This window comes from Eleginops maclovinus, chromosome 8, assembly GCF_036324505.1.
Source record: "Eleginops maclovinus isolate JMC-PN-2008 ecotype Puerto Natales chromosome 8, JC_Emac_rtc_rv5, whole genome shotgun sequence".
Classification (NCBI taxonomy): Eukaryota; Metazoa; Chordata; class Actinopteri; order Perciformes; family Eleginopidae; genus Eleginops; species Eleginops maclovinus.
Window position 1 is genome coordinate 11,261,824 of NC_086356.1, and position 27,269 is coordinate 11,289,092.

Below are 27,269 nucleotides of genomic sequence, written 5' to 3' on the forward strand. Positions count from 1 at the left end.
TCCAGGTTCTTATTGACTTCTCTTTCATGTTCCTTCAGGATGTCCCTGCTCAGGAGCTAAACGACAACCAGTTTCTAACAACCCTTCCCCTTCTGAGAACAGTAGCGCCAATGCAAGCATTGGAAGCACCCAAAGCACACCGACCAGCAGCATGGCATGAGATTATGGTAATCTTCACCACCAGCAGAGCCACTGTCTTCCTTCAAAGTCACCTATACGGGTTATGTGCTTTTGTTTTCTTTATTAATGCTTATAAAGCATTTCCATTTTTAATTCTCATTATGAAGCACAATTTATGTCTTTGACCCACCAAGCCTGAAATGGATCTGTCCTGGGAGGGTTTTTTTTTTGGTGGATTGGAGCGGCTAGTAGCTGTGTGAGGGATAACAGAAGTCTAATCAGTGGCCTCTGACGCTTACCTCTGTATCCTCTCTGTTAAGTCAAGCTCCTAGACAGGAAGTTAAGGAGGGCAAAAGGACACAAAAAAAAAGAAAATTGGCTCCCAGCAACAGGAAAAACAAACCATATCCCCCATGAGCTTACAGGAAATTCACTGCATTCCTTTCAATGAATTGTGCTTGCCTGATGGAAGCACAATAATACTTAACAGGAGACAATCCAGTCAAAAGATCGTCTTTGAAAAACAGATTAAAAGCTGTTTTGCATTCACATCCAAGCTTCTTCAATCCAAAGGGCTCCTGGCTAGGTCAGTCCAAAATGTTATCAACAACGTCTAGGGGACTGAAAAGCTCATCATGTTAGGATCTCAAACCCATCAATGAAATGCTCACTTTAAGGGCTATTTGTCTTAATTGGAGTTTGAGGTCAATAGTTAACAGCTACCTCCTGTTTTTAAGAAATCTGGAGCTAAGTTTAAACTTAAAACTAGATTTCTCTGGTGAATTGATATTATTTTCTGCTTTATTCTTAATGTTATGTATTCTGTGTCACTTTTGGTTCATCTTTAAGTTCATCTTCTGGGTCATTTGTAGCTCACAAAACAAAGTCATGGTGTCATTTTTATGCGATGCGATAGCTGTAAAGAGCCTTTTTATGAAAGTCTTTGTTCCATTGTTTATTGAAAGTTAAATACAAATATACTTACACTTCTTAATTACGCAATAAAATGATCTTACATTGCATTATTTTCCCTAAAAGAAGCAATAAATGAAGCACCATTAGGTGGAAAAACGTGTAAGCTGAGACATAATCACTCTTGTAATGTAAATCACAGCATGAAGAGATGCATGGCTGTATCCAGAGCTGAGTAATGTGCTTATAATGAGGAGTTTGTACCAAATCTATCCGGCGTCAGACTTTCACTGTATAAGGATTAAAGCGCCACTAATACAGCTACGCCCACAGGGTGGAGTTTCCCCAAAATAGTCTGTCTGGAGGTTGAATTCCAGTACTTTTCCTTTGCACATATCCATTTCAGTCCAAATTGTTTTCACCATACTATGAATGATATGTCTCTGTTTTACTAAATTCTATTTTGATAAGTTTTTGCCTCGCAATCAATTCTGTGAGATGAGAAGCTAATGTTTTATTAAAGAAATGTGTTACAAAACCCCATTTCTGTTGAAACTGACAATCTTAGACCTGTTGAGTTACAATAATCCAAATATAGATCAAATATATATAAAAGAAACACCCCACCCCAACGTTCCCTATGTTTTTAATTTAAACTTCCCGTTTAAGTCACCAGTTCTGATTACAGCCTACTAGGACTAGCATGATCAATAGTAAAAACAGTATAAGGCCATGTTATATGTATTGCAATAACATATCCTCATTCACCATTTGTACTCCAATACCAATACAAATAAAAGCTCACACAATTTGATACATAATTGTGAGCCTCTATTTCAGTCAGAAAATTAGCTTATGGAGGAGGTTGGGTTAATTGATGGGTTTAATCAAACAGAAGACTTTGTGTTTAGTATTAAACAAAAAGTCAAAGATGATTTACTTATTTTAACCCAACCCAAACATTTGAATTGTTCATGTTCTGCACTGAACTGTTGCTGGACTTAAGTTGAAGATTATTTGAAAAATAACAAGTGATCTTTTTGTAAGATATCATACGGACTGTTTTATGAGGATATGTTAGTTGCAACTACACATCAGTCAATCATTAATGCTTTTTACCCCATAAAGAGTGCTTTAAAACATATTTCCAGGTATCACACAACATGCCAAATACTATGGAAATTGAGCTTTGTGAGAGACAAGTTTAACTTTCAAATGATTAACCTCTGCTCCCTGCTTTGATAGGCTGCTTCAGGCCCTGCAGTGCTAAGGCTAGACAGAACATGTATAGATGCATAATAAGGAACTCATGAGAGCTAAAACTGTAGTGACGGTTGATCCGTAAATCCAATATTTGGTTCAATGTAGGACTGTCAATGTATTTACTGTTATTACTGTTACCTCTAAAAACATATTTTCAGCAATTGTTTTGTGGTATCAATCAGACATGTGTATTCACAGAACATAGCTTTGGCACATGCACCAAAATTGTGATTTTTAAAAATGTTTCTTTATAAATATTTGACTCACTAATCTACTTGTACATGCATATATATGTATATATTCACACTCCCGATAGTTACTTTGCCTTCTTTGGTTAAAATAATTTATTCGCTTTCAAACGTAATCACAGAAATATTCAACGTTTCCGAAGTAACTGCATTTCCAAAATGTCTCCTCATTGTATGTGAGCTATGTAGCTTATTACCCGCTCTCCTACTCAGCGGGCGTGCATGTACAGTACATTTCTCTGTGCATGCTTAATCTCCTTGTTGTATTTTGTGATACGGAGAACAAAGAGGGCCAGTACAAATTTCCACTTGAGTATTTGTGCAATATGATGAGGTAAACTCCTATGTAATGTCTATATGTATTTTTTTTACCATGTTTTTTTATTGTAAGTGTTGTATGATATGAGGCATTTTCTTAACATGCTTTGTTCTTTTACATTTTCGGAGAACTGGGACAATTCCTAATCATGGCACTTGTCAAATGCATAACATTTGTTTTGTATTGTAATCTTTGTTTTTTTTTATCCCCATATAGATTTGACTTTCAATAATATTGTAGTCAGACAGTGCGTGTCACATCACAAGTCGAAGACAAAAGTTGGATTTTTGCTAACTCTACAATTCCCCTGCTGTCCAAAACATGGCATATTTCTGCTGATACTGACATCCTGACATTGTTTTGTGTTCATTTTGCTATCTTCAGTGGGTGTGATGGGGAAGTGCATTCTGAAAAACACAATGTCTGTCCAAAAACGCATCCCAGGAAAAGTGTTCATCACTCACAAACTTCTCCTGTACATGGAAGGCTCAAACTTAAGAGTGAAAATGTTTGGCTGGTGAGAACTTTTTTCTTTTAATTGTAGGATATATATTTTTTAAATGTCAGGTAGGCCGTACCTGTGTTAAACGATTCCCAGTGACACATTCTGTCTGAGCACTGACAGTAAAATCAGACAGGCTGCCAGTTTATTCACCTGTAGATCTTCGTTACCTCTGAAAACAGCTTCCTCCAAAACGGACGGTCTGTGTCTGTGTTTGTGTCTGTGTGTCTGTGTCTGTACAACAAACTATACCTGCATTTATGTGAGCACAACAATGTCCAAATTATGAATTCTTATTAAAGAAGCCTGAACATGTCAGAATGTCTCCTTAGATGCAGAGTTACTTTCAAACCATTTAAAATGGATCTATTTCTTGAGACAGTACTCAACTGATGTCATGTACCTTCATGTTGTCTGTGAAGAAATATATGTTTTGTCCAGATTTATCTTAATAAAGTGAATATGACAAACGCTATTTGAGTTGTCTGGGGTCTGTCTCACAGCAGTGCGGCATTGTAGTGGGTAATCACATTATGTGGGTTTGGAAAGCACAAGCTCCCCAGATCTCCAGGGACCCGTTATGTCCTAAAGTAATAATCTGGCACATTTGGAAGGTCTAGAAAATATTACACAATTTAAAATGTTTAAACAACAATGACAAAAAGTAACATATAGATATTCTGTATTAACTGTAAACTACCTAATTAAAATATATTGTTGAACATGCTGTGGAGAAAATGTCCTGTCCTCAGTCTGGTGTTGTCAGCTTTAATGCTGCGACACCGTCACTTGTTGCCTCTACTGTAGGTGCTAGCTTACTCTGTTATATTCTGTGTTACTGATATGATGACACTTCCACATGAGAACTGTGAGCTTAGGGAGACTTCTCACAGAATTGGCAAGGAATAAGAAAAAGTTGCCATCTACCCAAGAAGTGGACATGTTTGGTTTGGCATAATGACTAATAACCGAGATTTTTACAGTTTAAACACGTAAAATCCAAAGCCTACACAACAGGAGTCGAGATAAAAACCTGAAAAACAAGTGTCTTTTACTCAAAGGATTCTAAGATCTTAAACAAACAACCGAGCTAAACCGAAAATCTTATATTATTTTCAACTTTTAAATAATTTCTTAGTAGCTGATTTAATTTTCTCATTCTCTCAACACAAGTAAAACTAGCAAGACTACAAAGTCAAAGATTACACCATTACAGGTAAAAGTCCTGAAATCACCATGCTACTAATGCACATACATAAACAGATAGTACAAACTACATCATATACTGTATACTGTGTATACTTATCGGCACCAGAGTAAACATGACAATAATCCTGATACAATTTTTTTACATTTATTTTATTTCTCTTTTAACTTTTAGTTCTCACACGTGTTTCTTACAAAAATAAAATGTGGTTGACAATATTTGTAGTTATTTAACTCTCATAATTATGCAGAAAATTATCTTTTTGTCATTTCATACAATGGATAGCACAACATGCCTAATGAGTGACGTGAAAACACAATGAGCATAAAGAAATGAAAACATTACACTATAATGGTGTTATGAGTCATATATATCCTTTATTGTTAGGAGAAATTATAACAATAATAGTGTTTTCTTTCATGTCCCTTCCTAAGGTTTCACATTTTCCTTGTTATATACAAAATCTTATTTCAGGACTAGAGCCAAGGCACACAATATATGTTTATGGGCTGCCGTCATCTCCAGATACGACCGTGGAACCATTTGGCCTTCACAGGCTGTATTATGTGACGCCTTTGTGTGTGTCCTTGCAGGCTTACCAATTCAGCTTTACATCTCTGTACGAATCTTTTCTTTTCAAAAGTGCATAAATCATGCAACAATTACCCTAGGGCAAAACCTTTCATCACAACTTTGTAATAAAAAAAATGATGATGTAAATCAAAGAAAAGGGATTTCCCTTTTCTCTTGATGGGATCAAACAGTCTAGGTCTTTTTGTGTGACTACTATTCTGAATAAAGAAGCAGGTGTCTGTATTGTATGGCACTATGCGCTTTAAGGATATTGCTTCTATATAAACTCTGTCTTTGGAATTTATAGTAAAAAATATAGCCACTATCTTCTCAAGAAAAAAGTACAGTAAATGGTCATTATTGAAGGTTTGTTGGTCAGCTCATAGCCTCATATCACTTAACAAGTTGCATTGGGGGAAATTATTTCATTTACTATGTGTATTATGCGTACTGACATCGTTGAGTACAATTAAGTTGTTAACTTTTCACATGTCAACCGCTTTGCATGCTCAAAAACGTGAACATATACAGTGGTATGCAAAAGTTTGGGCACCCCTTAGGAAAACCACTGCATCAGTTTGTCACTTGCTGAGCTTTTGAAGCAGCAACTTCATTTTAACATATGTTATACCTTATGGTAACAGAAACATCTCAGTAGTGAAATAACTTTTATTGGTCAAACAGAAACATGTTTATGTGCATTCAAACAAAAATAGGCATGTGCATAAATTTGGGCACCCCTAAGAAATAATTCCATTAATATTTAGTATTGCCTCCTTTTGCTGCAATAACGGCCTGTAGACGCCTCCTGTAGCCACAGACAAGTCCCTTAAGCCTGGCAGGTGGTATTTTGGCCCATTCTTCCACACAAAACGTCTCCAGTTCAGTCAGGTTTCTTGGCCTCCGTGCATGGACAGCCTTCTTCAAATAAATCCATACATTTTCAATGATGTTAAGGTCTGGGGACTGGGATGGCCATTCCAGAACATTGTACCTGTGCTTCTGCATGAATTCCTTGGTGGATTTTGATCGGTGCTTAGGATCATTGTCCTGCTGAAAAATCCAACCCCGGCGTAGCTTCAACTTTGTGACTGACTCTAGAACATTCTTGTCAAGAATCTCCTGGTACTGTAAGGAATTCATGTGGCCCTCAACTTTAACAAGTTTTCCAGTACCTGTGCTAGCCACACAGCCCCATAACATGATAGATCCTCCACCAAATTTTACAGTGGGCAACAAGTTCTTTTCATTGAATGCAGTGTGTTTTTTTCGCCATGCATACCTGTTCATGTTATGACCAAATAACTCAATCTTGGTCTCATCTGACCACAGTATTTTGTTCCAAAATGCTTCTGGCTTGTCCAGATGTGCTTTTGCATACCTCATGCGACTCTTCTTGTGATTAACACTCAGGAAAGGCTTTTTGCACATCACCCTTCCAATGAGCTCTTCCTGGTGCAAAGTACGCTGGATTGTGGAACGGTGAACAACTACACCATCAGCAGCCAGATGTTGTTGTAGTTCTCTGGAGGTGGTCTGTGGCTTCTCTGTGACCATTTTCACCATCCTTCGCCTGTGCCTTTCCCCTATTTTTGTCGGCCTACCACATCTTTCCTTCACACGGACTGTTCCTGTGGCCTTCCATTTCACAACTACGTTTCTGACTGTGGAGACAGACAGTTTAAACCTGTCAGATAATTTTTTGTACCCTTCTCCTAATTTATAATGTTGGATTATCTTAGCTTTCAGGTCAGTGGAGAGTTGTTTTGAGGTCCCCATCTTGCCACTCCCTAATAAAGAACCTAGGCCAGGCACAGCCAGCTATTACCTATGTTAAATAGCCTTTTTCATGATTGGTTCCACCTGTCTTTGTAATTGAAGGTCTAATGAGCTAATCAAAGCAATTTTGTGCAGCAACCTGTCAGCTATAAATCCGTACAGGTGTTGAAATGAATGCTATTTATAAGGGTGCCCAAACTTTTGCACATCCCATTTTTTGCATTTTATTTTATTATAATAAAACTATGTAATGCTACCCTAAGAATTTTGGTCTGGAAAACACTAAAACGTCTACATCTTTGTAGGAAAACAAATGTTGTTGCTGTGATCTTCTATTATAAAGGAAAAGCAAATTGTCATGAAATCTCAGAGGGGTGCCCAAACTTTTGCATACCACTGTACATGTATGGATGCTGTTTGAAGGGGAAACCAACCTTTAAACGGACACTAACAAGATCTGTTGTAATAACCATGCTGAAACATAACCGAAAAGTACAGTGAAAGTGAAAGAGATGAGAAAAATGTGATTAGACAAAGATAGCTGAGCTGAGCTAGTCTGAAGAGACAGGTTGCTCTCAGCTGAATAACAGCAAAGGCATTGTATTGTCCGTAACCTTCAATAAAACTGTCTTCATAGTCAGAAGGTAGTAAAATAACGCCCAATTCTATTTAAAGAACCTCATCGTAACTATGGGGTTATTCAATAAATACACAGACATACTAACATCAGAATTTTACAGTTTTGTCAGATTTTAACTTGATTTTGACGTTCTTAATTGTTGATAGCATAATTCATTATTATCTATGAATTATTTATCTGGTTAATTGACAAATACGTATCTTTCATTTTTATAAACATAGCATATTACAAAATTGTAAATCAGTCAAATAGAATGATTAAAAAATATGATGATTCCATTTGATCATTTTAAGTAAGAATATACAAATGGGAGAACATGATAATCAACATTGAGTAAAAAGAATCTTGAAATGATTCTAGACAGTAAAGGTCAAGTGTTTAATTGCATGTCCCTGAGCACTGCATAAGTACTCAACAAACTGTCAATTGTGTAGAGTTGACCTGCGCCTATAATTAAATTAAAAAGATAAACTATCCCAGCATAACTTTCATTATAGTGTCAGATTTGCCTGGAACGCTGCGTAATGAGTGGCTGTAGGGAAACGTCCCATTACATTTAATTACTCTGATAAATGGACTACCATTTACCACCACCAGATGGTGCTATATTGATCACTTTCTCTAAATACTTAGATTGTCTATGAACAGAAGAAGACAGTGAGCCTCATTGCAGAGCAAGGTACCATGAACTTTTAACGACAGCAGTTATAACTAAAACAATGTAATAATATTGTTTTTTGGAAAGGATGACAAATGATTGATTTTCTACGCGTTGTTTGCACTTAAGATAATCATAGGTCTATCTATATTTAACTTATCTTTTTTAGAATCAGGTTCACAAATCTGTGACTGATCCTGACATGAAGCCTATAAAGCCTCGAGGGCATGTTGAATTCAGGAAGCTACATGAGAGCATAACTGAAGCTGCTTGGAGTAAGCCGCCTCTCCCTCAGACTTTCACACCCTGAGGCGATGTGCTGCACACAAGGTTGTTTACAGACATCAGCACTGTGTACAGGCTCAGCCTCTCTCCCCATCTTTCACCCACACTCTCAAATTCACTCCCTCAGAAGCATACCATATACTAGCCCACACCTCGCTGTGCCTCCACAGCCTGGAAAGGGGTAATCCTCTAACTCATAGGCAGTGCTGGGTGCTCGGAGCAAATCCCTTTCCTTCAAAATGCAGACACCTCTGGAACTGCAGCGCAAACACCTCAGAGGTGTTAACTAAACCATGCCTTCTTTTATGTTTGCTCCCTTTGCTTCATTCCTTCCACTTGTGCATGCTCCTAACTATTGAACATGTTTAAAGAAATTTCCACTACACACAGGACCTGCTATTTAATCACATGTTAATTTGTTACAATGTGGCGTGTTATAGTTATCACAAAATGATAAGACCCACATCATGTGTTTTGTGATTAGGGGCTCACATCACCTGCATGAAAATGAACGGGGTGTGCATTAGAGCTCTGATGGATGCAGCATAGGCCTGTACTTTTTTTCCAGCTTCTTTTATATGTATCTACTTTTAATTGCTGAAAGGATAGCTACTCTCTAAAATCACACAAACCCCTTTGAAGCTCTTATCACTGTGATGTATATTTTAACCAGAAGTCAAGTGCACATCTCAATCCACGTGTTCACCTGATTGGGATCCATAACACCGATCAGAAACTCCAACTTATTCAATTTGATGCTAGTGGTCAATAGATTCCACTTCTGAAGCAGTTTTACCTCCAAATACCCTTGCTTGTCTCCTCATCTAAAATTGCCAGGTTGTCAGTGGTGCTCAGACTGAATATTATTTCAAGTGAGATACCTAAAAGTGGGGCCTGAAGCATTTTTTTTTACTGCCGTAAGCACTGCCATTCCACAACCCTACCTTTGTTTTAAGTGTTTTAGAAGAGTAATGTTTTTCCTTTAAACCGACTGTTGGAGTGAGACAGAGGGTGAGCTTCTTGAGCTTCTTTCCTGGTGATCCAGCTGGTGTGTAATTGGCCACAGCTAAACGCTTTATAGGTATTGGGTTTTGTTTTCTCTTCTGGGTTGGCTCTTTGCTTACTGCCACAACGGATTATAGTTTTTTCATCTTGGTTGCTCTCTCCTTTAATGGCTAATCCCGAGTTCTCTGAGAGAACTTTTCTAGTTTACCACTTTCATTCAGCATAGTATCAAACTGGCGGTGTTTCTGCTTGTTATGTGTAGCTATGTTAGTGATTTCAGACAGACATCAATGAGAGTGAATGAACTGGTTACATTACAGGCCAAACCTACATTCAAACGCAGTTACATCAACGTATGTTCCTGGATAGGAACATAATATATTGGCCAATTACACAGCTGACTCGCCACAGTTGTTTCAATCTTAGCACACTATATAAGATAAGCATAACAGCTAACTAGTTTTAAAAAGAACTTGTTAACGCACCATAGCCTGTAAATGTTGTTTTTCAAGACTAAATCATTTATTGAGGGTATTTTCCAGGGCTGAACACTGGCTAATGATGTTTGGAGGGTTTGGCATCCTAGCCTTGGCAGCATTTGAATGTTTAATTGTGTGAAGACATTTTTGACAAATAATCATGTGTTTTGAGTTTATTAACGATCACTCATCTCGATTCTCTATGTTTTTCTAATCCTTCGCAAAGTCCTCTTTAACTCGATCATTCTGAGGTGGCACAGAATGGATTGCACCATGCTGTCGGGTGTTTGATCTCTTATCAACTATGTGAAGATGTCAAGAGATTGTCAGTATTGGATATATTCTTTCAACTTGTTTGGCTGTCTTTAGATCTTTTTTTTCCTGGCGATGTTATTTAGCTAAGACTTAAATCCTCATTGACCTCGTCTAACATTATCATCTCCTTGCTGGGTGATGACATTATTGCATCACTCTTCAATCTCTCAAAACTTGAAAAAAAAAGTGTTTGCCAATCATTTTGTGGTCCTGGAAAAGCCTGTGTTAGTCATAGTTGAAATGTGATTGATACATTTCTTCTGCAGCGGGAACCTAGCCCCACAGTGGCAGATATGTAAATAAGTGGAAAGGAAAACACAAATGTAAATTAGTGTAAGCAGAAAGTGTAGCTCTAGATAAACCCCTGACTGGCTGCAAAGACAAGTGTCTGCGTGCACAGAATGCTGAGCACAGCTAGCCCCTTGTAAACAAAGCTTCTGCTATTTAGTTTCAGTTGGCTTAATTAGAATGAATGAGGGGGGCTTGTGCAAAGAGGACAGTTTTTGTGGGTGGAGGGATAGAAGGAATTGGCCATGGTGGAGGCAAAGCTGGACTGAGAGATAAAGTTACTAGCGGGTGGCATAGACCAATTGGACAATGACAAACAAAGCCTCGAGCCAAAAACACAGCCGTAATGAATTTAGGGGAACAACATACATGTTAATGTGCGTGCAAATTGAATTATTATGATTATATTCCATGCTTTATCCATACTTCAAAGAAAGTGTGTGTGTGTGTGTGTGTGTGTGTCTGTTAATGCAGTTGTGATTGCAGAGATATGTATACGAGTCCTGCTGAGGCAATTCACACGCTAGTAGAACAGATTGGTGTTCATAATCATTTTTAATACCTGAAAATATAATAGAGATTGCATTATGAAATAAAAAATGCCCATTTAAAGGAAGTTCTGCAGTAAAATCTCTTCATATGGTTTTCCAAAAGCAAACACTTTTATACATTATTTCATAATTCTACTGCATCCTAAAAAGGCTACTCGTGTACTCGAGTAAAATTTGTGCTTATTTATTCCTGTAAATTCTCAGTATGTACATGCTTGTGCTGACTGTAAGTCTGAGTGTAAGATTTCATGAGCACAGCTCCAAATCTGTGGGGAGCTGCATAAGTGGAAGCCAATTCAATGGGAATTATTCATAGACGATACAAGTAAAAGAGAACAAATGATGCATTATGCCATGTCTTTTTCTCTCTCATAAAAGCAGAATTATTGTAAAGGGTAATAATTCTTTATCTGATGCTTTAATTGTATTTGACTTCAGTAACTTGTATATGAAAGAGAATGTCATCACATTACTTTCATTTTTGTTAGAGGTTTCTTATGCCTTCCAGGTTTTCTGTTTCTGTATTCCTTTTTAAATATTTAAATCATCCCATTTAATCCAAAAAGCTTAATTTAAAAAGCTGTGAAATATGCTGTTTTATCTGTTAGTCCAGCAGCCAACACTTGCACCTCTCAAACAGCTTTGACATAGGTGGGCTGTCAAAACCTCATGGGAGCTGTTGTACCACCATCAAGCATCAAAATATAAGATTAAGTAATGAATCAGTTCCATGTCCACCCGCAGACATGACATATTTAGGGTGAGAGGCCACGTCCACATGGAGAAGGTGATAATGACCAGTGTTCTTGGACATGGATGGAGGCTGGAAACCAATCAGGTATGTGTCACACTGCGTCCTGTCAACCATAGAGCACTGGATGATAAAGTGCCTATTGTCAAAAGTAAAGGATTAAAGCAAAACCAGGAAAGAGTGAAAATATGTTAACACTTAAAGTTTTAGGAAGGTAGATTAAAAATCTGAAAAACACAACATCCACTACTTCAACATTTTTACTTTAATGAAGACAGTTAATCTACAGTTTGTTCAAAATGCATCAGGCATGGAACAATGGTGATAAATCAACACGTCTCATCTCTGGTTGCATTATCTCCCCAATGAGTTATAGATAACAATAACACACAGGTTACTGTGTGATGTGTTCAAATGGGAACAAGTCGCCCATATTGACTTTGTGTCACCCTACCACTTGGCCTTTTGTTTTGTATGGGGATGGCCTGTCACTGGGATGGCAGTAGAAGGAGGGAAGATTTCTCAGAGGAAAGACAGAAAGGGAAAGGTCATTGTGAATAAAAGGCTTTTAATCCAAAGGCCTAGTGTCGTGTGCCCTGGGAATATCAAAGTCATCCCATTTCTAGCGAGGTCAGACTAGGGCAGCGTCCCTGTTTGCCCACTGCTCTGTTCTGTGTTTGTGATGCCTAAATACCCAGAGATGGAGCGCTTTAAGAAAAGGTTATAAGCAGCATGGTGTTTTGTCCTACTTTGTCTGTTTCTCTCTGTGTGTTCATATGTTCCTGTGTAAAGCTCACTGCATAGAGATGAGATATGTGATCTGTGATCGGAGCTTAAGGCTTTATGATGGTACCAAATAGAAGGAAGTCTAGATACTGTATTTGCCTGTTATTTGGTTTGAAACCATGGACGATCTGGAACAAGATTATGGTGCTTTGCAGGATTCAGACTTGAATGCATCACAGAAGCTATTACATTTCTGCAAGGAGTGAACATTTACATTATCGCACCAATGAACAGTAGGAATGCGTTTGTTATATGTCTGACCAAGATCTCAGCTGTGTTGTCACCTTGACAAAATGTCTGGGCCTTTTTTTGGAACACTTGCAATCTGCAGTCCATTAGGTGTGAAGTGGAATCACGTTTTCTACAACACAGCATTCTTCATGTCACACATTCACAACTATTCAACTCTACCACAGTGCTTTCTGACTGCTTTTAAAGTTGCACCCTGTGATCCAAACAAACACAAAGGTTTAGGAATCAACACAACAATGGCAAAAAGCACTATAAAACTGTCTGCCTGCCAGAGAACAACAAACACATCAGATCAGAACAGTGTAAGACCCACAGTTATAAAGACACAATGTACAGCTATAAACAGGAATATTATGTTCTGTGTGCATGTTGCAGTTTTGTGTACACATTAATAAGAGTCATTTAATTAGCCACCAGACACCATGTCACATATATCAAATAATCTGCTACTACAGGTTTAGTGGCGGTTTGTGGTGTATATTGAAGTAGTTTATAGATGTGTGAATAATGTGTGGACCTAGAACACAGTTGTCACAGTAAGTGCTGCAGATGATCCTAACTTGGCAGGCAGGAGACAGTGTTGGATGAGTTATCAAGTCAACTGACATCTAAAATCCTAAATTTGCTGTACAAACACAGACATTTAAACAACTGCTAAAAATTCTGAATCACCTGGATTACCAGACTGTGTGTAATAGTTAACACTATTGGTATAGATTCCCAAGGTATTTGATCTTGTGTATTATGTTGCTTACAGTGGGCAGAGCGGTAGCACGCAACTGATTCCACTGCACGTCTAGCAACATGGTACTGCCAATTAGTGAGTTCCTGTGAGCATCCAAGCTGTGAGGAAGCAAACACTCCCTCACTAACATTTGTTTCTTTGTTAAGAAAGGTAGGCAAATGTTCTAGAATAGCTGTCTTTATTTAAGTTAAAATTCATAACACACATTTACATAGGCAAATAAAGATGCTGTGTATTTAAATTCATTTCACTTAAAAAGCCACACAATCACAATATGATTTACCCTTTCCTTTGTTCAGACCTGGAGGCCATCTTGTGCCAGTGCTCAAAGGGGGAGCACACCTCCAAGCTGCTGCTTATATGTGTTCTGAGTAGGTGGAGTCTTGGCTGTGGTTGGTCTAAAATGTGTGTGATGTAAGGTGTGCTAATTAAGTTAAAAACTATCCGTTTTGTTAAGATCTCGTTTGTTTTGAATGTACAGTGTTTTGTAAGGTCAGATAATTAATCTACTTAGGCCTTGAGGATTTTGTTAAATGTTGAAAACAATGTTTATTTTTGTTTAACTCTTCACTACCGTTTCAGAGCCATGACCCGATTGGCCAGATTAGTTTGGGAAGGCGGGCAATCAGCTGTAAATGACTGGGAAGAGAAGGGAGAGGGCGCATTTGTTGGCTGGTTGGTGAAAGAGCAGCACCTCTGGAAAAAGCGTTTCACGTTATGCAAGTTGTGTTCCAGTTCTTGTGAAAGGCTAGGAAAGAAAAGGGCCTAGTTTTTGGTTGAAGGAAAACCTTTTCTTGTTGTGATGTTTTTTCACCTGCACCTCACATTACAACTCAAGCGAATGTAGGTATTGTTGAACCAGTAGCAGAATAATAATATGGTTGTTTGCCCGTGTTATTGTAAGAAAGCATGTTCTGCCTGTTCATACTGCAGTCTGCTAATTAGCATAATTTACATGTTGCTAACACCAGCGCAAGCTAACCATGGATGTTGCTCTGTCATTAGCCCTGATAATATTTTGTTGAATGTTCATGTTTGATTACCATCTGGAAGCCTTTTGAAATTTAAATGTGCTTATGCTAAACTGGTAATGGCATTTATTTTTAACCACAGACATGAGTGCTTTAATTGGTTTAATGTCATAATTACTAAAATGTGTTTATTCCTTCAAATAACCAATAAGGTAGGCCTTTGTATTTGGTTCAGACACTCAATCCCATAATACACTCAGACATTGTAGGGTTTAGTCTATGACCTTCTTCGGTCATTTAGAAGACATGAGGAAGCCAGCCTATTTCTTTTGAAAAAGGTCATTTAGGTTGTACCCTTAAAAGCTCCTTTAACACTTTATTTATATCGTTTTTAGCAGTATGCCAGCTGTCTCTCTACTGTTATCTTCCTTGTTCTTGGGACTTCACTCAAATTACTGTATGTTTGTGTGTTGCAGACTGCTTGCCAAAGCAACTAATTATAATACCCACCAACTCTTGAACAACACCCTAGAAGTCAAACAGGACACAACATCGCGACCGCCAAGCAACCCTGGCTAGTATGCAGAATATTGTTTTGTTTGGAATTTGATTCTGTGATGAACAGCAATGAGTCCCTCCTTTCCCCATCACCTCACTGCCACACCCAACCTACTGACATGGTTCTAATTCCCTCATCTGTTCTGTCTGGCCTTCTGCACCCACCTCTTCACCTGCATAACCAAATCACCAACCTGCTTCGCATTCCTAATGATTGGACCCAGCTCTATAAATACAAGCCCAGTTCTTTTTAGTTTGTCATTCTTGCAATCAGATGTTTTGCTGCATGTTACCTGTTTGGTTATTACCTGCCTGCCTGTTTGTGTACTGGACCTACTGCTTTAATTCAATCCTGTAGGTATCTGAGCAATAAATCATAAATGCGTCCTGCTGCCTCCTCAATTCTCTGCATTTAGGCCCAATCCCTGTTGTACACATCAGCCGTGACAGTCAAGCTAGATGGAGATTAATCAGATTTTAAAATGTATACTTAACCAAGCTTAACTTCATTAGTGATTTGTTTATGTTTGAAAGTTCATATATTGCGCTTCTATACAGTGAATTAGGTCTCTGGATAAAAACACGTAGTATGTGTTCATCTACCATTTGATTTTTATTAATGGTTCCTATTAAAGGAGTAAGTGACATATATGTCCTACACTGAGGTTAATGCAGACATTCGCAGCAGAAAAATCAATGAGTGTTGAGTGTGCATGTGGGATCTCTTAATCTATGTTCATTTATATTAACCACAGCACCCTGTACAGGAAGGATTCAAACAGCTTAGCATCCTCCTGAGTTGTAGTAAATGAGAGAAGTCAGGGCTGAACGAAGGTCAGGACTAGTCGATGTCTGAGTGACTGTTCCATGACTATTCATCCTGACATGCATTGGAGTGCTTTTAGCCCTAGTCAGCATGTTATAATGCCTATGTAGAACACTAGTCCAACAATGCATATTGAGACAAAAATCAAACAAAGCATCCCAAGAAATTGTCCTGGCAACCGAACAAGAGTGTTACATCCCAATTGGTTTGCCAAAACCACATTGGTGTTATGAAATCATCTGGACAGGCAACACCTGTTGCGACAGCTTCCCTGTCACTAGTTCCTCTCATCCAATTTTTCAGTTTTTCTCCTTCGTCATTTACTCTTTCTCAATGCTTCTAACTTAGCCCTCCCTTCTTAAAAAAGGATGCTGTGGGTGTCTTAAAGAGATACATTTTACAGGTTGTTGAATGGGTCACAAATGCCTTTTTACATGTCCAGAGCTAGCATTTCTGAGCTAGAAATCTCACAACAGAGACATTCCAATACACTCAATGCTGGGTTATAAAAGAGAAGAATGGGTGTCTTTAATGAGATTAAGAAGATATGCCATTATGTGGAGGTCAGCAAGATGTATTGACAAGAGCTGAGACAGCAGAGAAACTCACTGAGGGAAGGCCATTTTACATCAGAGAAATGTGTGTGATGTTGTGGATGAGATATGATGAAAATGCAAAAAAAAAAAAAAGAGAAAAGAAACTTTCTGACATGAATGCCAATTTTAAGATCAATGAACGCCAATTGTTGTATAAAAAAATGGTAAGATGTGATGTGAGGTGGCCATCTTTCTCCTGAGGAATGTGCATCTTGGACAGGTTGACCTTTTTTGTTGGGTTCATGCAAGGCAATGGAATGACATTCACAGGAATTCCATTATACTTTTATGTCTTTCCTCTCGCTTAGAAAGAAATGCATTCGTCTTCAGTTACTCTGTAGCTGTGGAGGGGTGTTCTTGAGAGCTACTTTATGAAAGCATCTATTTTTTCTGTTTTACTGAATGTTCCTCTTTTTTATTCTGCCTTTGAGTAGCCTTCAAGAGTGGCAATAACTATTGCTTATTGATGTGCCAAGGCATTGATTAACATGCTTGGTGCAATGTGTGAAGTACAGTAACACATACATAGCTGTGCATTTGTTTAGAGGTCTTTCAAAGGTAAATGTGGAAGTGTGGAGGTAGATTCCTTTTATGGATAGAATTTGGGTTGGTCTGCCCAATGCTTAAGAGGATGTATCTGCAATGCCGAGTTTGATTAATTGCTCCACCGTCCTGCTCATCAAGCAGTAATAAAATATGAGGTCATGAAGTCAGGCCTCATCCAAGCATCCAACCGAGCTGGTCACAAGCTTCTCAATGCTAGCCCAATACCGAAAGATCTCTCCATCGTTATTTTTTGCTTTACAGCACCAAACAGCAATCTCACCCTTGCAGAGTTGTACATCATTTCTAGAATTGTATTTTGTAGATGGCAGAAAAGCAGGTTTCAAACTGTTTAATAAGAAATTGAGACTCCAGACTTTTTTGAATTCTCCCAGACGTCTTCTTCACGGATACGGACTGACCAAGAAATATGCTGTCACAGTACGTCATGTAAGAAGATGGCAAATCCTTAAAGACAGCCTCAAAAATCCAGTCAGAGGAAATCTCTCTGTGGCCTCAAAAAAAGCTGCCTCAAAAAACTTGAGTGAAGAATATCACCAGAGCTGTTTTTCAGCTGAAAGCTATTCTAATAAAAAAAAGGAGTGCTGAAAGCCAAGTGATCTTTGAGGTTTGAGTTGTCATACCACTATGTCTATTAGTAAACAATTCAACCGCAGTATATTGACAATCTTTCTGTTGGCCATTTGTGTGTTTCTTTATTAAACTTTTTTTTATGTGACACTCCATGTGAAATATGGTATCTTATATATTTCTATGTTTATAATTAGTCTTATAATGAAGGTTGGCTTGTGCTCAGGCTGTAGTATTTGCATTCTGTAGGTGCTTCTTCCTTAAGCTGTATATGCTAGACGTCTTGGTTGCTAGTGGGTCTCAGCAAGCAAATATGTAAATGTGATGCACACACAGGGAATTATCCATAGACAAATGCAATGTTCTCACACACAGCAGAGAGCAGACAGTGGAGACAATACTAATTGATAATGAGCCCATAGCTGAATAATATAAGAAAGAACACAACCTAACACTGATATATCCTCTTAATAAAACACTCAGCATTATCCCAATTTAACAATGAGGGTTTGTTTGGTGTTAGTTGTACAAATGTGTTTGTTTCCTGCTCCTAATTAATCTCTAGGCGTGGATGCTTTAAGGCATACTGCTGCCCCCTGTGTCAATACTTCATTCTGTTCCAGATGAAAGTGTGAAAAATTGATGTGACCATCGGATGCTACAAGTGTTACCAAATCTACCAAAACAAATATTTTAGAGACTTTGAGATCATTACATTACAGCACATGTCACTTGTTAGACGCTTTTACCCAAAGCGACATACATACACTCAATATTTTGGGCAGTACTCACAGGAATAATTTGGGTGTCTTGCCCGAAGGACACAAAGGCATGCTGACTGCAGTGGGGATTGATCCTGTGCTCCCCTGATCAGCGCACTAACCCACTGAGCCACAGCTTCCCTTCATATCAAATTGAAGTTTCGCTCATTTCCCTTTAAGATAATTAGCTTGAGCCTCTTTTCTCGCCTAAGCCTGAAACAGCAAACACTGCAACAATTCGCTCCACTGGTATTGAGTTGTAGATTTTTGTCACAGGCCATGGTTGTACATATTGCAAGTGCCCTTATCCAAGATATCTCTCTCTGAGATACAGTATTAAAGTGCAATTTTTTTTTTATTACACATACTTGTTAACCTATGCATACATAATGCATAGCATTTCTCTTTTACACATTTGTTGTCCAATGCATGCCATATTGGAAATATTCTACCACAACAAATTGTGTTATATGTTTCCTGTTTACGGAGGGCTTTGCGATAGTAATAGTTGATACTGTGCTACGAATGTATCCTATCAAATATTGGTGAAACTGAATCCTTTGCTGCTTTCCTCTTCATACAGCTTCTGTTAATAGAAGATATTTTCTAATTTTTTCTCCTGGTGTGACCCCCAGAAATGTGCATAAAGTGCCATCTCAATATAGTGGATACATATTGACATCCCTGGCCTTTTTACAAATCCATGTCAATTTGGATAATTGTTTTTGGCATATAAAAGTGTCAAGTATCGTCCTTTGTGAAGGTCAAAGAAAGTCAGGGCATGTCTGCCAGATTATAAACACCGAGTAGCAACAGTTTTAAACCCCTTACATGACAGCTGAATCAAAAAGAAAAATCAAAACAATAGCTCAAGAGGTGAAATTGGTGAAGCACACAGTAATACAAATGATTTCCTCTCTTTTATGTTGTTTAAATTAGTTAGTTAGTTTATTCTTGGATTGTTCAGGTAATAAAAAATACATTTGAAATACATTTAGAGTAGGCAAGCCAATTTCAGAAGAAGATAGCACTGCAATGCGTTCAAAGGTTGTAGCAATATAAAATCACGACGGGGGCAGATTGATATGCTCTCTCTCATCTAATAGACTGTAATGGGGGCCTGTCAGAATGACTTCATGTCAGTCTGTCACTCAAGGCTCCGCTCAATCAAACCGAGGCATCTGTGTTTAAACAGGGCAAGGCTTGAGCCAGTAGAGGCCATTTAGCAAGGGTTCAATTGAAATAACACAAGTCTCCACAGATGGAAACCTCATTTAGTTTAATAAGTGATGAGTGCCACTGCACAATTTAGATTGTTTAATTCCAACAGCAATCATTAGTGTGCTTGCTTCAGCAAAGCACATGTTCTCAGATGTATTCCTTGGTTCTTTGGACATACAGTAACACTTACTGGTCCCATAGGGTACAAGAAACTTTGAAATGCATGTCTAGTTTAAAACAATATAATATTATTTAAACTTTAATTTAATAACTTTTCTTCTCTGTAGTGTTGCAATTATTTGAAAGCCAATTATAGTTTGTAAGACCATCATATGGGAGAAGGTTTGGAAAATAAAAGAGAGTGGATAATTAAATTGCAGTTTTCATGCTTCACACACTACATTATACATCTAGATTTTCCACAAGCCTCCTCTTTCTCAAAGTGTAAAACTCTTTCCCATGGGAGTTACAAATTTATAGCTTTAATGTTTAATTGGTGGGTAGAGGACTGTCAGCTTGCTCTTAATTTAAATGTGTATATGATTATATTCAGCTATTTTTGCCTACGAATATTTATATCTTTTGGGAATATATGGGAATGTATATTTCTGAATTTGGCGCTTTAATTTGACTTTGTCTTTTATCACAACTCATATCCATCTAGGACAAGTGTGTGACATTTGGCTAATAGGTCTCCTCCTACGGTCAGTGATTGCCTGGGAGGCATGTCGTGTCAGTGAGCTGTAGCAACACTTTAAAAAGGTCCCTGTTCCTTACCATGGCCAGCTTTTACCCTCCTTAAAGTGCTTTCCTGGTTATACAAGTTGATTGATCTAACATAACTTTCTGAAGCTTTAAGAAGTCTATCTAGCTCATCCATGTGTCTGGCTAACTCAATTTATCTTCGGAAAAGCCTGTGAAAATCATGTTTCCCTGACAGATGCTGAAACTCAGTTAAAATCCATCTCTGACTAAGATTTTACATATGTTGGTTGTTAACCCTTACATTTACCCTTCCACAACTGCAGCAATGATAACGGAAATATACACAGCTTTATGTGATGCTTAAATCTGTAAAAACTGACTTGTGAGGTTGCAGATACAAATTATAACTGACATCAGATTAATTCTTTACTCTCCCCATGATATATGCCAATCTTGATAGCAAACAGTTACTTAATTACACATTCAGCAATTACCAGGCATCATTGTTGTTTTAGTGTTGTATTTCTGGCCCCCTGATAGATGTTGGTCCTATATTAATTACAGGGAAATATCTGACTGTGCATCTGCTTGATGCTTTACTGTGTTCAGCATCTAGTTGCTTACTGTGCCTCTATGGTGTTTTGTGATCAGCAGGTAGTGTAAAGAACTGTTATACCCTCGTTAGTCGCATGCCAGATACCAGGGGCCAAGCACCAAAGGGGAAAACAATCATATGGAGCAGTATGGTCTGTGAAGGCACAGCAAGAAAAGGACCTTCACTGTGCCACAGAGGCGACTAAAGAATGAGCAATCCACCATCAAAATGGCTCCACAAGCAACCACTACCATGACAACCACCCACAAATTCTCCAAATTGCGACAAAAGCTGTGAATCAAGGATTGGCCTCCAGAGCCACAAACGACCAGACCCACCAACAGGAGGACAATCATATTGGACTTTGAGTGATCAGCGATGATGAGAGTGGGCTTTTAAATAGCTTTTTCTCTGAAAACAGCTGCCTGTCGTGACCTAAAACAGCACTATAAGAACAGTAGGACTAAAACCGTAGAGTTGCATGCCAGACTGCTAAACAATGAGCCCAAACCCACTTTAAAGATCTATTAAGCCCAGGGGAGCTTGAGCACACCTTTCCCATTGTTGGAATGTTCTAACATTGTCATTTGATATATTACAATAAGAATATCGATTATGGCTGCCTTAAGCGCATGGTGTTCTGACTGTAGACCTATCTGTCTGTATCTGCTGCCCCTAGCAAATATGAAGCAGTAAGGGATTTGCTTTGGAGCTGGAGCAGAATGTGCTAACTGCTGTGAAAATTAATGCTAACAATCCCCCAGTTGTAATGCATCTCAGTGCCTGCTCCCTAAAAGACCTCTTAAATGATGGAGCCTTTTAGTAAAATCAGATTTAGACCAAATTGGAAAACAGGCTCAGTGTGGACTCCCTCAGGACAGTGATGCACATACTATACATGGGCTGGATAAAATACCAAGAGCTCATTACAGTATATTGTGATGCCACAGCAAATCAACCTGTGTAACTTCAATTGTTCAACTTAATGTTGATCCTTTGTCAGGTAGATGTTGGTTACATGCTACAAAGTGTTGGTGTGGATCTAATTATCACCACTTTTTATGTTTGCCAATGCAGTTCTTCTTTGTTGTGCTTTGCATATTAGATCATGTTTAAGCGCTTGAGAAAATAAACAAAACAAAAATAGTCTGGCCCCTTACTAAGTGACTTTCAAACATTACACATAAGAATATGATAAATCCTTTTCACACTCTAGGTAGACATATGTAATAATAGCAGACATGTGGAATCGTGAAAAGCAGAAAGAGCACAATGGTAACAGGGATTTTATTTCTTGCACAATAGCAAGGCCCGGAAAATGTAAACCTGAATAGCATGCAACCATTGTTAATGTTACTTGATGATACACCGTGTGCTTATCTGGTTTGACTTGAAAATGCCCGCCTAAAAGGTCTAATCTATAACTACAGCAATTATAGATATCAGTACGCAAAACAACAATTTACAACATCCTATTTTCATTCATTTATTTGAGATAAAATGTAGTTCTAAAAGCAAAAGCAAGACACTGCATAAATCAGATCAAGATGTTAACCCAATTAGCAAGACAAGAATCGTCCTTTTTCTCTGTAAGAAATAAGAAACCTTCTTAATTACCCTCAGCTCAGATGGACTCTAAGTGAAATAAAAATACTAATAGCAGTTACTGCATTCATTCAGAGCCATAACCACTGGAAACCTTTAAAGGGTCTCTTTCTGAGGAATGTCCTGCTGGTTTCCCAGAAGGAAGATTCAGGCTATGTAGCCTGTCAGGAGCTTCAAATAGGAGCAAAGACAGAAGCACCAATGCTAGGGGCACACGTATCTCTCTCTTTATTTCTTATCTCAAGAAATAAAAAAAGATACTCTAAGGGTAATGCTCTGCTCTTCAGTGGGTAGCTGGGGTGTTAGATAACACCTCACTTTTCACACAGGTACAAAACAGACGAGCCATCGTTAAGACGTGTCACTAATTTGTTTTTGTTGGCAGAAATAAAGGTGATGTGGGGATAGCTAACCCATTCAACTGTCTCAAAATATGAAGGATGAATTTATTCATTCTCCCTTAAGCACTGCTTAGGGATTCTAGGCAATATTTGATAATGGCATAGCTGGAGTGCTTGTCAAGATATGTAATCAATTCTGAGTTTTCATCACCGGGATATGTTGACCCATATTGGTGCCTAATTGTATGCCATAAAGCAAATCATTTTTGAAAAAGAACCTCAGCAAAGAGGTAAAAGAAAAAGGAAAACAGACATAGATTCAGAAAGAGACAACCGCACAAACCACACACTGAATAACAATGTAAACAGATTCAAATAGACAAAGACAGTACATACAAAGCTTTGAAAGTAACACTACTTTCCTTGCCTCCTTTCCTTGAGACTAACATGACGGGGCACAGGGAGGAAGAGGAAGGACATCTGACTGGGCACTGTTGCAGTCCATCGAGTGTTTTCTTCAGAGGGAAAGGTCAGAGGATAGAGTACGGTGGGACACCTGCTGAAGGTAATCATTAATAACCCTGCTGTCCTGTCAGCAGCCCCTGGCTGTACCAGATGTGTACCCATTGAAAAAAGGGAAATGTGGCATGATGGTCCACACATTGTTATGATACTGGCAGTCCTAAGCATATACTGTATGTAGCAATGCCCAAATGTGATATAGGACACAAAATGAGATGGAATGTGCTAACTGTTATATTCGTGGTTTAATTTGTGTCCTGTCTGACTCAGAAACTGCATGCAACAGATCTTCTTCCCCACCCAAGCATGCCTCTAAATTAAAGGTTACCAAGACAACCCTCTCTCATACTGTAGATGACTACCAAGGACAACTGTTTGTGCTTGAAACCAGCTTCTGTTGCTGTGCTATGGCAGGCAGCTGCGATAGCTAAATCAGTTACTACTATTTCACACAGCCATGGAAGTGCTTACTGTATGTCATCTTGGACCCCAGTGTGTGTTTGTGTGTGTGTGTGTGTGAACCAGTTGATAACAATGCAAAGCAACATGTGCACAGATATTTGAAATAAGACAAAATGCTTTAGAATAGTGTATTATAACAGATTGCCATGCTTTTTTTTTTTTTATTCTAGTAGAACTAATATGTGTTTTATTCTATATATTTAGATGTTAGCTTCTTCTGTATTATTGCATGCCTTTTTTTTACCTGCTTGCAATAATGTAAATGTCTCTGCTGTGGGACTAATTAAGGATTTCTGACTGTGATTCTGATAACAGAGAGGCCATCTAGGATTTTTAGGTGAGGATCAAAATTAGACTTAAGCAATTCCAAGTCTAAGTGGTAATTATGCTCAGAGCCCTATTCCTTGTGCATTTATTACCTTGTATAAAGCTTGTTTGTTTCACTTGCTCAATAAGTCCTGTTTATCCGTTTGCCTTCCTTTTGGTCAAGTTATTCCCCCTGTTTTCTCTTCTGCCTCGTTGACCAGCTACTCTCCATTCCTCCCCTCTTGGTCATCTCCTGGTTGAGTAACCCCTGCAGCAAACCTGTTAAACTGAATGTGCATGTTTGGCTCCACTTGGCAAACACTCAGAACATTGTCAAGCCGGTGTTTATAATCTGAACAGTTTGTCCCTAAGAAGTCATTTCTAATTCATGCAGATTTATAAAAAATGCAGATTGGCAGGAATAGATCCATGATATAGTTTATTGCTTTGATGCCCTGTCTGACCCCTTATCCCCTTGTTCACCTATCTCTACCCACTATACTTCATTTGCACTTTCATGCAAATAAGTCTCCTGTCCTGCAGAGGAGAAAAGGAGCGAAACCAAATTGGATCGAATGTAATTCAGTTCACAAAGCAGGGAATGAATCAATAATGCTGAGGAATGGCTTTGGAAGGACTGAATGCCCACCTTTAGAGGTAAAAGCTTTTATTCTGTTTTCAGCACAACCTGGGCCTTAATGCTTATGTGTTTTACGACAGGTTAATCAAAAATCACAGTACCCACTGCTTCATTCCTGTCGTCCTCTCTTGTGATGATCACTTCATGTGTATATGTCTCGCCTCTATTCCAAAGTGTGATAGGTCTACTTGAATGGATTTGCCATTGCCTGTCGATATGCATTTTCATCTTTGAGTAATTAGGAAATATAGCTGAGCAGACAAATTGGTGTGGTTTGTATTTACTCCCAGAGGCCTATCATGCTTCTTACATAATAGTGTTTTATAATTTCCAGCCATGCCTTACACAGAATGCTGCATATGTACTCAAGGTGTGTGGATAACAGTGATCAGGACGGACCTTGAAGTCAAGTGACTGCTGCTCTACAATGAGAAGACCCATAAGAGGTTGTTATGGGCACCTAAAGCAGATTCATTTTTTTTCTTGCAAATTATTTAAGGCATAATCTAGTGAGAGGCAACCTCCACAAAGCAACTGCTGGGAGCACTCAGAGATCCCACAGTAGGAGGTGGATGAAGTACATACAGACAATGCATGGAGCACCTGAGGATTGTCTCCTAGCCAGTGGTTGCTTCTTTGACATTAGAAAACCTACGGAAAAGGTAATCCCTTAAAACCTTCTAAGGTGAAGATGGTTTCAATATTAGTATACAATCCTCCTGCAAATTTGTAATTTCTTTTATGACCTGAGCTGAAATAATATATAAATAAAAATGCATCAAACAGCAATAACAGACTCATTATTGGGTAGCAACTATTCTGCCTAAAATGGTTTTACATTTATGGATACAGTTTTGTTCAATTGAACTGAGCTCATTTTCATATGGCAAGAGGGGTCACAGGCTGAATATGTAAATAATTTTAATCACTCGCTTTGGCCTTCACAGTTTCAGAGACTATTTCAAAGGGGCATTGAAGCTGGTGGCTCGTGGTAATCCAACATCAAGACACTTTGTGTATTTATTTTTTTGGCACCCATTGTTGTGTTGCATTAAGACCAGTGAAAAAAGAAATGCTGTGAAAATCCTTAAAACAGCAACTGTTTCAGAGTGATGTCTGGAACTGGTATCATACCACTCAAATATGCTCAGACTACATGGCTTGTGTGATCTAATGTTTAGTTTGACAATAACATCACCTATTCAATCTGAATAAAGCAGGTCTACTTAGTAAGGTGACTCTGAGTATATGTCTTCAGGCTGGGTCTATTGAATAGTGTAAACTTTTGTGCAGAGTGGATAATTTGCCAGCTTTCAGGTAAAGCTATGGAAAGCAGGGATCCATTAGCAGACCATTAGCATGTTGTTTGAACAGTTCCTGGCTGTGTCTCTCTCTTCTTGATTTAGGAGGGCAGAGAGAGCAGAAGGGAGAAAGGCGGTCAAATAGACAGGGTGTTGTACTGAGTGAGGGAAGAGACGTAGACAGGGACACACACAAATTAGCTTTTCATCTCATGACAGCCACATCTCAAAGAGAAAGAGATTGGGTGGCAGAGCCGAGGGAAAGGGAGTGCTGAAAGATGCAAAGTGAGAGTTACAAAGATGTGGAATATTGCTGCAGGGATCAAGAGAAGAGAGGTAGTGGAAGGTGGGCTGCAAAGGAGTAAAGGGAAGCTGGGAAGAGTGAAAAGTGTAAAAAAGACATCAAGGTATAGTTGCAGAAGGAGAGGAAGGTACAACCGTATGCAGATTAAGAATGAGTAGTGGAGGGGAGGTGTAATTAAAGTTCCATTAAGCGATATTAACATTAAATAAATGTCCCTGTAATTAAACTGCCTGCAGGATGTGGAAAGGTTGGATGTGGACAACTGCCAAACCTGCAGAGAATAAACTACATTAGCTTGTAGCCAATTGTTTAGGTTCTCCAGCTCATGCTTATGTAAAGTTGTTCCCTATTGGTTCTCATCAACCTCTTAGTATATACTGTAGGCACCCATTTGCAGCTAACATGCTCAGACAGGCTGCGTTCATGCTACCTGCCGGTGAGGAATGGCAGAACAAGAAAACTCAACAACCAGAGATTTATCTTATGAGTTAGTGGACCAGACCAGAGCTCAAAGCTGAGGGGAGAAAAATACAAAGGGGAGCCCATGTTGCTATGTCTGATGAATGTGTAGTATGTTTGTGATTCTGAGTCTTATGACCTTGAAGAGTCTGAATTATACCAAGTGGCTATATCACAGTTTAAAAGTATTCCCCATCTCTAGATGTAAAAACATCTGAAAAATGTGAAAGGCAGCCGTTTGCCTTTTTGACTGTTGAATAAAACATCTGATATAACGGCTAAAG

The 27,269-nt window shown here is 38.5% G+C and overlaps 1 protein-coding gene across 3 annotated transcripts in view; it reads left to right on the forward strand.

Annotated features, from left to right (window-relative positions):
* eng (endoglin) overlaps window positions 1-3,839 on the forward strand; it is a 35,497-nt gene extending 31,658 nt beyond the window's left edge. For all 3 annotated transcript variants that reach the window (XM_063889154.1, XM_063889153.1, XM_063889155.1), the window contains exon 14: window positions 39-3,839. In XM_063889154.1, coding sequence (XP_063745224.1) covers window positions 39-160 — 122 coding nt within the window. In that variant the 3' untranslated portion in view covers window positions 161-3,839. The remainder of the gene's footprint in view (window positions 1-38) is intronic.
* Window positions 3,840-27,269: the final 23,430 nt, after the last annotated feature.